The sequence below is a fragment of the Enhydra lutris genome, unplaced genomic scaffold (genome assembly GCF_002288905.1).
Source record: "Enhydra lutris kenyoni isolate GAN:26980312 unplaced genomic scaffold, ASM228890v2 scaffoldscaffold21, whole genome shotgun sequence".
Lineage (NCBI taxonomy): Eukaryota > Metazoa > Chordata > Mammalia > Carnivora > Mustelidae > Enhydra > Enhydra lutris.
In genome coordinates, this window is record NW_019154105.1 from 57304247 (window position 1) to 57317316 (window position 13070).

A 13070-nucleotide genomic window follows, 5' to 3' on the forward strand; every position below is an offset into this window, starting at 1 on the left:
GGCACCGGGGTCCCCGCGGCACACGCCGGGCCAGGTGTGTCCGAGAGACCGCGAGGCGGTCCGGGAAGTTCGTCCCGGGTCGGCTGACCGCTTTTGAAGGGTCCTTCAGAAAGACCCCCGCGCTCTGCTCACGCCCGGTATCGTTGGCGAGCACCTCCTACGTCGCAGGGAGCCCCAGACTGGGAAGCTCAAGGCTGATTTCTTAATTACTTTCGTGCCAAGGTGACTTTTTCATTGTGTATTTTAAGCGAACTTGAGCCATAGAAACCTGTTAACTTGCCCTCCAAATATATGTTCCTCAGCCGCAGCTATCAATGTGCTAATGACCGTGAAGTTCAGTACTTTGCCCAGAACAGAAACACGTAGAAACATCACTTCAAAACGTTACCTGTGAACTTTTCCTAAACGGAAACGTAAGCCTCTTAAAAAAAGAAAAAAATAAATAAATAAAAAACGGTTGTATAGGAAAAGATGCCTTTGTGAATCCTACTCTCAACGACCAATTTTAAGCATGTTGTTAGAATATTATTTTTTTACATGTGGGGATCCCCTTTTAAAAATTTAGGTTGCATTTGTATTCGTACTGTAGTTGTATATTAGGCTTAAAAAGATTTTGAAATACATGTTTCATTGAGTATAGTGATCACATTTACATTTTTATGTAATTCTGTTTTAAACGGCAGCTGAGCTATAACTCCATTAAATTTCTTCCCCCAAAATTGCTTCTGGTGGGCAGTAGGGGCTCCACTAGCTGTTATTTCCTTCAGTTCCTGCAAATGAACGTTAACTCCTAAGGTTTACAGTATCATTGATTGTACTTGAATATTGAAAATGTAGGAGTACCTAAACACCAGAAGGTTGATCATGTGAGATCCTGTGACTTGCTAATTCTCAGAAATAGACACAGGTTAGATTTTGAAGAGGTCTGTATCTCTGAAAAATTAAGTACAGTCTGTGCCTTGTTCAGTCTGTTTCAATTAACCACTTAAAAATGCTCAACTCTGTTTGGTTTACTTGTCAGTTAAATACTTGCTTTCAAGAGTATTTACTTTTTTAACTGGCAGGATCTAAGTAAGACAGTATTAAATCTCTCAGCCGACTGTTTACTGACTTAGACTTCAACCTTAAAGACACTCTGATGCAAATGGAAACAAGGGTGGCCAGGTTTCACTACAATGGCTTTAAAATATTTCTGAGTTTCAGGAAAGCCAATATTATAAAAGCCTTTTTGGTTGTTGTTTGCATACACAGAAAATGAAGTAGTCAGGAGCCTTTTGATGAGCACAAATGTTAGGTTTTTGGAATAACCCCAGCACCCCTTGCCCGGCCCTTCCCGAGATGGGTCTGAGTATCTGGTACCATGGACCTCCTCAGACTTCACACCACGCACGCATTCTTCTTGAACATGAGTTTGTGAGCATGGTTTACTTAACCTGTTGGAAGTTGGACTTTTAACCTAGTTGCAGAAAGTCTTTATCTGGGAGACACTTCCAGCTTTAGTTGTTGGGGTGGCTCTCAGTGTTTCCCTAATTCCATCAGTCTTGTGTGAGGAGAGATGACCATGGCAGCTCTTGGGTATCAAGACTTAGGTAAGAATCCCAGGAATATTTCAGCGGGGGTCACCAGCCAGTGTTGTACCATGTGGGCCCCAGGTATGTCTGCTAGTCACAAAGCTCTTGCCCCTGCTGGTATCCACCCTCTAACTCTGATGCCACATTGGTTGGAGATTAGAACTCTTTCAGCCATTCTTAAACACGCAAGCTGCTAAGCGGCTCTGCTTCACCTTGCTGTTCTAGCATTTCCCCTTTCTACGGCTCTGTAACCTTTTCCTCCTCCCTAGAGCAGAGTTTAGAAAACTGTTCCCTAGGGGCTGGCCTGGGCAGGAGGGCCTTTAAGTGGCACCACCTAGTGTTATGTGGGAAGCATTTCTCCCTGAATCAAATGTCTTCCAAGGCTCTGTGCTTATACTTAAGGTATTAATTGTCCATTAAAAAAATTCTTTGTGTGTATATGTGTGTGTGTGTGTGTGTGTGTGTGTGTGTGTGTAGTTGACACACAGTGTTGCATTAGTTTCAGGTGTACAGCAGAGTGATTCAACATCTCTAGGTTATGCTATGCTCACCAAAGTGTGGCTACCATCATCACCATACATACCTGTACATTTTTTTAATTCTCGTGCCACCTCTGATACTTTAGTCCTCCTCTCCAGTTTAGGGCAACCTTTGTTTTTCCCTTTGAAAGTCATAATCTTAGCATCTTGGTGACCTAACCATCAGTTAGTTCAAAAGTCCTGTTATCCTTTCTCCCGAGGAATTTAGGGGTCTTATAGATGTTTGTTGGCCTGTCCCGACAACCTAGGATTCCATGAATGAATATACAAACCAGGTGCTTCTCCACACTTTCCCCATCTAAGTAAAATAATTCAAAACATAGTATTTGAGGTTAATATTTTTTATACTTATTTTTGTCCATTTATATGTTTAGAAGATACATATAAATATTCATTTGGGTATGAGCCATTACATATACCATGTACGTGTATCTACATCAAGTGTAAGCTTTCGTTTTGTTTCTCATTTCAAACTCTTTGAATCACTTGCTTCTCTAAACTCTGACTTTGACTTACATGTAGCCTGGCGGTGGGTTGAAACTGTGGTACAAGTACTTACACCTTGACATAGTGCGAACGGATACACCACTCATCATACCTGTTCTCTTCCTGTCTGTCAGAGCGTTCGTTGTATATTCCACTGTTGCCTTATGTGGTCAGTGTTCTTGGACTTTGGGTAGAGTGCAGAACTACAGATCCATCTCTTCTATCTTCTTTTGTTACTACTTTTAAAAATACTACCATAAAATCTTTAAAAAAAAAAAAAATAGGGTGCCTGAGTGGCTCAGTTGGTTAAGCAACTGCTTTTGGCTCAGGTCATGATCCCGGAGTCCCAGGATCGAGTTCCGCATCGGGCTCCCAGCTCCACGGGGAGTCTGCTTCTCCATCTGACCTTCTCCCCTCTCATGCTCTCTCTCTCACTCGTTCTTTCCCTCTCTCAAATAAATAAATAAAATCTTTTAAAAAAAAAATACTACCAACTTCTATTGTCCTTTTTGACGTGAGCGCAGATCATAAGTATGTATTACCATAGTTTTGTACTCGTTCCCCACTCTACTTATCTATAAAAGTTCTAAGGGGGAGAGTTCCTGTATTACCATGTTCCCATTTAGGAATCTACATCTAGCAGGTCAACTTTGAACTAAGAATTAGGCAATCTGTTCTTGGCTTGGTTTGGTTGTTAAATTGCTCTTAGACTCTGTGCTTGCTTAGACCACTTGCCTAATTCCTTTGGCTCTGTTGTGACTCCACTACTAAATGGTTCAGTATCTGAGTACCTAAGTTGACTCTAGTACCCGTGAAGACTTAACAGTAGAAGAATTGGTGTAAAATAAGCATCGTACCTACCAGTGAGGATAAAACAATACCTATATGTAGATGTTGGAATATGCATAGGGATAGGTGTTGCTTGTGAAACAAAAGAGCTTAAAGTAAGGTTGTGGGTGAACAGTGTTGTGTCTGATTTCATCAGTGCTGTGGGGCCTGTGCTTTTCCTTTTGTTTAAATGGTGACTCTCCACTTCTAGAGCTTACACTTGTTATCCATCTCTTTTGCTGCTTTTCTCTTTCTTTACCCATTTTAGACGTCTTGCTTTACCTCTATGAGGGAATGAGCAGAGGCAAGAGGAAAGCCTAAACCCCAAAAAGCCAACTGAGCTCCTTTTTATAGTTCCCACAACACTTCGAGCGGGACAAAGGTTTTAACTGTTCATATTGTCTACACCCTATTTTTTGTGTAATTGAAGTTTTAAGTTCTTACTACAATTAATTTATTTTTATTAGAATACTTTTTCATTTAATTGGTCCTTATCCTACATAGAATATGTTACATGGTGGGGCGCCGGGGTGGCTCAGTGGGTTGAAGCCTCTGCCTTCGGCCCAGGTCATGATCCCGGGGTCCTGGGATCGAGCCCCGTGTCGGGCTCTCTGCTCAGTGGGGAGCCTGCTTCCTCCTCTCTCTCTGCCTGCCTCTCTGCCTACTTGTGATCTCTGTCTGTCAAATAAATAAATAAAATATAAAAAAAAAAAAAAAGAATATGTTACATGGTTAGCCCTGTGGCCCCAAACTTACCCTATGGATGATTAAAGGCTGCTATTCTGAAATTATACTCTAGTCAATTAATTTCTCACTTACAATGGGAAGTAACAACTGTAAAACTGACTGGGAAGTTACTTGGAGTAACCACAACCCTGATATAGGTAAGGTAAAACTACCTTCTCTTTGACACACTATTGCTCTGCTCTTAAAACTCTCACTTGCTTTATTTAACTAGTACATGTAAATTAAACAAGCGGTGAAGTTATTCATTTTGGTCTTTGACCGGGCAGTATTTTGGCTTTTTAAAATGTTTAACTTCATCCTAGTTTACCCTCCAAAATTCATCCCTGGCTGCTCTTTTGCGGCCCAGTTTGAAGAATGCTTGGGTGAAACAGGTCTTTGGAAAGACTATAGCATTGACTGTTAGATTATTGACATTCTGATCCCATTTTTAGTCCTTAACCCTGTAACCTTGCGACCTTTGAAAGAGTGGCTACTCCTTGTGTCCCTGTTTCCCATCTATAAATGTATAAATTCATGAATATTCTACCTACCTACATGAGACTATTTAGAAGCATTTTGAGGGTGTTAAAACCTTGAGTGGTACCTTTACCATTATTTGACTTAGGAAGATAGAATCACTATTGTATTGATTTCTAATTTGCCTTGTACAGAGATGTACCTCTATGTTTGTGTAACAAACTTATATGTAATATTTTTACATAACGTTAGTAAAGTTTATTACCATTTTACATTACTTAAGACTGGAGAGTTACATGTTTTATAATATTTTCCCAGCAGTTAACCAGTATTACTTTCCAATTTTTTAATGATCAGTGCTATCTTAAGAAAGATATATTTAGACATATTACTTAACATTTAAACATATTTATGGTTACTCATTACTTTTAATTAATACTTTTATATCCTGGCTTCTTATTTCTAAACCAAACTATCCCAGAAGATAGTTAAACATAATCTCCTTTTAAGGATGAGAAGGAAGCAATTTATACTGTACTTTTCTCAATTTAAGATACCGGAACACAGAGCATTTCTGCAGTAAAAGATGAATATCGATTAAAAATACTCTGGAGGAACTGATTTGGATGTATGATTGGTATTATTTTCCTTATGTGAAATATTCACAAGTGGCAAAACTTAGTTCTTCTAATGTAGAAGCACTTGTTTGTGTTATAAATATTTTTAAAAGACACGCTGACATTTCTTCTTGGTAAGAACTAGATAAATGAGCTAAAATTGGTTGACATCTGAAAAGTTAAGTCAGTGTTTGGAAAATAAACATTTGGATTATTTTATTTGGAAAATAGTCTGCTTTTAATATATAAGGACAGATGTTTGGCATAACAATTGAGAGCCACTTTTACGAAGAAGGAATAAAATTCCACCACAGTATGGAAGAAGTTGAAGTGGACTTAGCAGAATGCTTGAGGGGTGGCATCCACAGGTGAAAGAACAATATATCCTTCTTAGGTAATTAGCCAGGCAGCTATACCCAAATATCACAGGACAAGTAAGTTCAGACAAACCTGTAGAATGTTAGAGAACAATGTCTAAAACAGCAAGAACAAAAACAGTGAACCACAGCTATACTTCGGAACAGAAGATTAAATAGCATCCTACAAAGTGTATCTGTGGCTGGGGAAGGTGGGAGCAGCCGACAGAGCAGCAAGGCTAACTTACTAGCTCAGGCTGCAGGGCAATGTAAGCCCCTTCACCTTCAGTCTGAGTCAAAGGGTTCTTTCTGGTCTGCTGAAGTCAGATTAGGGCTAGGTTATCTCCTCTTGTGTGATTGTTGGGTAGATGCATACTAATTATGGTGTAGGGGAGAAAGCACTCTGGACTTGGAGGTCAGAGATCCAGATTCTGTTCCCAATTTGCATCTTGACCTTTCAGTGACTTTGGACAAGTGTCTTAACCTCCACGATCCTCAGTTTCTTCATTTGTAAAATATGAACGCCATTATCTGCTTTCTTTAGCTCTCAGAATTGTGAGAATTTTATGAGGTACTATGTGCAAGAACTTTTTAAGTTGTCTCTTGGAATAAAGTGGAAGTATCCTAATCCTTTAAGCGGGGCCAGTTTTACAGGAGTGGGGGAGAAGGTAAGATAAAGTTTCCGAAATACTTTGTCCCTGAAGCTTGGTTCTTTCGTTAATATTGCTTTAATGTATCTTTAAAAAAACCCATTCCCTAGCCCATCAGTATGGTGTTAATTGTATGCAGGCACTTCTCTCAGATTCAGGCCTCATTGGGGGCTGGACATTGTGAAGATCAGAATTTGTGGGGCCTGCTTTCAAACAGCTGGTACGGGAGCCAACCAGTTAACAATGTTAACTTCATAGAAGTAAACCCAGGGTGCTATATGTGAAATACAGAAAGAGGAGGATAGGGGGTGGTGGTGATCCTAGTTTTCTAGAAAGTACATAGTGACCTGTTTACAAAAGCAGTTGAGACAATGATAGGCAAAATAATCTAGTGCCACGTGCACCCCAGTGTTTATAGCAGCAGTGTCCACAATAGCCAAAGTGTGGAAGGAGCCCAGATGTCCATTGACAGATGAATAGATAAAGGTGTGTGTGAGAGAGAGAGAATATGAGAGAGAGAGAGATGGAATATTGCTCAGCCACCAAAAAGAGCAAAATCTTGCCATTTGCCATGATGTGGATGAAACTAGAGGGTATTATGCTAATTGAAATGAATCAGAGATAGACAAATACCATATGATTTCACTCATATGTGGAACTTAAGAAGCAAAACAGGTGAACACAGGGGAAGGGAAGGAAAAATAAAATAAGATAAAAACAAGAGAGAGAGGCAAACCATAAGAGACTCTTAACTCTAGGAAACAAACAGGGTTGCTGGAGGGGAGGTGGGTGGGAGGATGGGGTAATTGGGTGATAGGCAGTAAGGAGGACAAGTGATGTAATTAGCACTGGGTTTTATATGCAACTGATGAATCACTAAATTCTGGCCCTGAGACCAATAATACAATATATGTTAACTAACTTAAATTTAATTGAAAAAATAATCCAGTGCCAGATCCAGTGCTTTGAGGATAGACTGCTTGATTTTGAATCATGGCTCTACTGCTTTCTTCCTGTGTGACCTTGGCAACCTCCTTAACCTCTCTGTCCCTTGGTTTTTTCATCTGCAAAGTAGACCTAACAGTAGAATATGCCTCATAGTTATGAGAGCTGTGCACAAAAAGCATGTCTTTATCATTTTGATTTTTTAAGTGCATACTTTTAAATTTTCCATTGTGGAATTTAAGTGGATGTTTATAACTAAAATTCTTGCATTTCTAGAAATAGAGTCTTCACATACCACGTTCTATATTTGTATTATAGTTAAGAAACTTTTGTAGGTTTGTATTATATGACTTATTTACAGAAAATTAGTTATTAGGTTGGATAGTTTGTTGATTATACTTATTTTGCCACATTACTGTTTATTTATGAAAACAGAATTGCAGAAGCAGCATCAGTAAACACTAGGGAACCCTCAAAGTAGAATTAATACCTCAGATCCTCTGAAATTACTAGTAAGGAGTTAAGACCTTGTGTCCTGCTTTGCAGTTGTCTTGTGCTTTCATACATATCCTCTCCCTTGGCCATCCTGCGTGGACCCTGGGCAGCTTTTTAAAACTGCTCCAAGCCTCAGTTTTCTCTCCCATGAAACTGAGATCTATGACTTGAGCAGGATCACAGGACTCACGTGTGATAGAGAGGATGCCAGAACCCCATTCTTCTGATTACTAATCCCTGCTTTTCTGATGGATCATAACAAAACTCTTATTATGGTAAAACTCAGTCAACTGCGTCATCAGGGAAGATGCCACTGTGAAGGATAATTTCTAAGTAAACAGGGTATAGCTGTCTCAATCTTTTGATTTAATTCGCTGCCTTAAATTTAAAATTCTATGAAAACCTGTTTCTGTATTTCCTTAACACAGTTGACATACTAGCAGGCTGCCTAGCTTCCCTCCCTGCCCTTACTGTGGATAACGCCAGCATCCTTGTCCCATACCCCAGGGCACTCACTGGCTGTGCCTGTCAGCATGGCACCCCCCCACCCCGTGCTTTTAGTGTGGACGTTCAGATATCTGTTGCGTGACCCTTTACAGTCACTTAGACATACACACAGCCTAGAGGCTCCTTATCTTCAGGGGGAGCTGCATCCATTGAGGCGCCATAGTTTGTCACTCTTTTGCTACTCACTCCCAGTCTCAGTCACAGGCTGTTTTCTCAAGAATCTGATGTTCTCTCTGCTTTTGCCACTTCTGATTTCTGATCCTGTTTTTGTTCCCTCTGCTGCTCTCCTCTCTGTGACTTTTTCCTCCTTCTCTGATCCATATAGTCTTTTAGCAAGCGTTTGTTGAACACGTATGACGTGCTGTACCCTGAGGATGCAAAGTAAAGGACAAAACCAGGCCCAAAAAAGTGTGGTGGGTAGAAGTGCCAGAATAGGTAGACACTATGCCAACCGAGTGGGGAGAGGCTGCATTCTGTCCCGAAGACCGTGGGATAGCTTCACAGAGCAGGCACCTGTGTGTGGTCTCCTAAGGGAAACTGGAAGGAAATTTTTGGGCCAATGAACCGTGTCACCCAACTGTCCTGTTTGCAAGAAATGTAAAGTAGTGTAACTAGAGAATTGTGACCTTAAGATTCAGCAGAGGCAGGTGTGAGGCATGACTGAAAACATAGCCAGGGGCCAAGTTGTAAGGGATCTGGTGTCACCACCAGGACGGTGTAGGGTCTGGCCTGCAGGTGGCAGAAAGCATTCAAGGGGACCTGCAGCTGGTCTGTGAGCATGTTGGTTCTGGCTGCCTGGCAGGGTTAGGACTGAAAGGAGGAAAGACTGGAAAAAAGGGCATGAGTCAGGAAGCTTAGGTGGGAACTAGAGGGGGGTGAGAAGGACCAAACTAGGGTGACATACAGAGAGGGGGTAAGTGAATAAATGTCACAGACAACAAGTCAGTGGGGCTTCGTGAGAGGAGGAGGGTAGCCCCAAGCTTCTAACATAGAGCTGTGTCACTGGTGGTGCACATGCTAAAGTCAGGGCTGCAGAGGGTAGATTGTGGGTGAAGATCCTGAGCTCCGTTTGCTAATTCAAGGTAGGGGTAGGGGGCCAGGTGGAGTTGCCCAGGAGGCAGCTGGAAATATGGGTCCAGGTTCCCAGGATCAGATATGGTAACTTCAGGGTTCAGATGATGGCTTTAACCTTAGACTGTCCAAGGAGAATAAGAAAAAGAAGAGGACACACCAGCAAATAACAGCTTTCAGGGATGGCCGGTGTTTCACTGTAACTGGTGCTTTGTTAGGACACAGTGACTGGAACACCAAACCGGCAAACACTTACAGGTCCAGTGGAGGTGGAGGAGCTGCCAAAGACACCCAGGTCTGAAAAGTCGGGCAGTTAGAGGAGTGCCTGTGATGGAGGGTGGAACAGGAATCATGGTGAAGTGACCTTTGGGGCTCGCTGGTGTCGGTGAGAAGTAGTGTAAGTCAGTCAGTGAAAAGTAGTGTGAGTATGTAAGTAAGAAGTCTCTCCTGCCTTCAGAGACACCTGCTACTTCTTAAGTTTTACATGAAAGGATTGATATTTATGATATCTATATTGATATATATCAGCTAATCAGAACTTCCTTTGCTTTCTGGGGTACCTATGTGGCTCAGTCAGTTAAGCTTCTGCCTTTGACTCTGGTCATGATCCCAGGGTCCTGGGATGGAGCCCCATACTGGGCTCCCTGCTCAGCGGGGAGTCTGCTTCTCCCTTTGCCTCTGTGCTCAACGCACTCATGCTCTGGCTCATGTAAATAAACAAAATCTTACACACACACACACACACACACACACCCTTTGCTTTCTAATTAGAAGACTAAACTGAGTAAGAGTGTGTGTGTATATATATATACGTTTTTTAAAAAGTTTTATTTATTTGCGAAAGAGAGAACACAAGCAGGGACATGGGCAGAGGGGGAGGAAGAGGGACAGGTGGACTCCACGCTGAGCAGGGAGTTCTGTGTGGAGCTCCATCCCAGGATCCCGAGATCATGACCTGACCCGACGTCAGACACTTAACCAACTGAGCCACCCAGGTGCCGCAAGAGTATGATTTTTGTCTTTCATTGGTTTGGCTCTTCTTGTTTGCAGCTCAGAAGGCTTTCTTTTTCTCCCCTTCATACAGCAGATCATGTTCTGGATCTAGCCAGCCTACAATATATTAGAAATTTCCCAATCAAAAATTGTACTCTGTATGGATTTGGTGATACTGAGGCCTTCTAATCGGAATATCTATTAATATGTAAACAATACAGTTCACCTCTGGTGTCCATGACTTCAACTATAAATGCACCGAGAGCATGATGCTTTCAGTGCGTTTGATAATTTGGCCTGCCCAGCATGAGGCTGGAGTGGGTGGAAGTCTGCTTTTCTCTCCGTCTGTTTCAATCCTTAGATAACTCTCATGGTATCACTAACTCTCCAGAGAGATGACAAATCTGGAATTTAAAGAAATGTATGCACGCATGTGTGTATTTTTTTTTGTGTAATATAACCTCTCTATATGAGTAGACCATTTGGCCTGATGCTCAGAGAACTAGCCATCTGTTCAGTGCTGGAGGAAGTAAGCTGTTTTAGGCCCACCAGGAGGTAGTAAGTCTCCTTCCAGGTCTCCCTGAGGGCTTTTCAAGGGTGTTTCTGACACTAGACTCTTCCCCATACCTGCAGACTTTAAATCCTGGCACTCACATAAGATGCCCTCCATGAGTCAGTACTCATAAATGAAGTCCACTTTCCCTCTTGGTCATTTTTTGGAGGGAACACCAACACTATTTAGTAAAAGGACTACAAGGGCCAGCTCAGAGCAGAGGACAAATTGAGACCTTTGGTATCCTGACTTCTGGAAGAGGGCTTGACCTCTTGGGGAGTAAAAATAGGAAGGTAATGGGAATCAGGGGTCCAGAAAAGTCAGTTAGGTGATGGGCTCTCAGGGAAGTGTGACATTTTGGAAGGGGTTGGAACTTTAGCTTCTTATCCCTAAGACTCCAGTTATAGCCAAGGGGAAAGTACTCAACCTCCTTTGGCCTTATTTTCATTTGAGACAAGATGATTCTGGGTGAATTTGTTTTGGAGGAACAGAGAAAAGAGGGGGACAAATCCAAGGAAAGGGAAGTCTTTCAGATCTTGTTGAGGTTCTACTTTGTATGATTTAGTATGATGATTATCCTGTTGGTAAGCCTTCACCTAGGGAACTGTCATTATTTAGATACTTATGCAGGATCTCTGAGGCTGAAGAAAGAAGTATATCAGTATAGTTCACCCAGGTTGGTTTTTGGACCTGAGCAATGCCTATTTAGGTGACTTGTCTCTCTTTTAGCATATGTAGAATCATATATATAGGTACAGACATATACATTTATCCATTTTATATATACCTGATCTTTATTCCCTCTTATATCTACCAGTCCAGCTCCTATATCACCTATAAGACCCAGGACTGGGATCTTGCACAGTTTTGTAACTATTCTGGCTCATGGTAATCATTCCTTTTATATCCCTGTGTCATTTTCCCTTTATACCACACAGAGTAGCAATTTTGTCAATAACATTTGCTGATCATTTGTATGTAGCTGTTTAGTTCTCGGCACAGAATTATAGATTGCTTTGTTTTATATATGTGTTATCTACAGCCCCAGCTAGCATGTAAGTTTCTTGATAAATACTGTTCTTTTTGTTTTGTGTCATTTTCTTTTCCTGTAGAGCTTTCATTGTTGAGGTTCCTCAGTGCTGAACTAACCAGAGGGTACTTCCTTGAACATAATGAGGCGAAGTATACAGAAAGAAGAGAAAGAGTATACACTTGTATGCGAATACCAAGAGAATTGGAAAAGGTACTATTTTTTTCCTATTACCAGACATTATTTTGAAAGTTATGTTAACATGTTAATTATATGAAAATAAATTGTCAATAGCTTGAGTTGAGTTTTTAAAATATTGGAAATAGGGGCACCTGGGTGGCTCATGGGTTAAAGCCTCTGCCTTCGGCTCTGGTCATGATTTCAAGGTCCTGGGATCGAGCCCTGCATCGGGCTCTCTGCTCAGCAGGGAGCCTGCTTCTGCCTCCCTCTCTCTCTGCCTGCCTCTCTGCCTACTTGTGACCTCTCTGTCTGTGTCAAATAAATAAATAAAATCTTAAAAAAAAAAAATGGTGTATTAAGGGACCACTGATGGGATGAGTAACCAATGAGGTAGGTTGCTGTCAATTAGGAAGTTTTTTTTTTTTTTCAAAGAAAAAAATGGAAAATTATCAGAGTGCATTTCTTGTACGAGAGGAAGTATTTAGTCCTAAAACTTTGGTTTTATTTTTGTGTATTTAAGAGGTATAACATCAGAAAAGTTGAATTAACAGTGCTCATGCATAATTGTAATAATTTTCTAATCCTGTTTCCTATTACAGAGGCTTTTGCTTTGGGCCTATTTAGGGAAATTTAATTTATTCTCTTAGAACAACACTTCAGAAGCTTTATTGCTTAAAATGTACAGAAAGGTGTCGCATTTTTCAGTTTAGAGCGATTTCTTCTTACTATCTCAGAGTAAGTGAAATGTAGAGAAAAGCAGAGTTCGATTTCAGTTTAATTACAGCTGTAAATATCTCCTAACAGGGTGAGTTCCCCCTGGTTTCTCCCAGACCTTTATGTGATGAGTAGGGTTTCACCAGGCTTTTATTACAAGAGTTGGGGAGCTATCTAGATGTTCATGTCAGTAAATTTGCTGTCTGATTGATGATACCTAATATATTAATACCTTTCCCTGATGTAGAATATAGCATACTTCTAATGTATAACACTGTATTCTTTTTTGTTGTTGTTTTTTGGTAAATGCTATGATATTTTAATGTAACCTT

At 40.9% G+C, this 13070-nt stretch overlaps 1 protein-coding gene across 3 annotated transcripts in view; it reads left to right on the top strand.

Annotated features, from left to right (window-relative positions):
- The window catches only part of LOC111149202 (transmembrane anterior posterior transformation 1), a 55707-nt gene that overhangs the window by 404 nt on the left and 42233 nt on the right, over positions 1–13070 (top strand). The window contains exons 1-2 of one of the 3 annotated variants that reach the window (XM_022506148.1): positions 150–222; positions 11927–12057. In XM_022506148.1, coding sequence (XP_022361856.1) covers positions 12031–12057 — 27 coding nt within the window. In that variant the 5' untranslated portion in view covers positions 150–222; positions 11927–12030. Of the gene's footprint in view, positions 1–149; positions 223–11926; positions 12058–13070 lie in introns of those variants that run through there. The other 2 variants (XM_022506147.1, XM_022506149.1) reach the window with 2 other exon arrangements.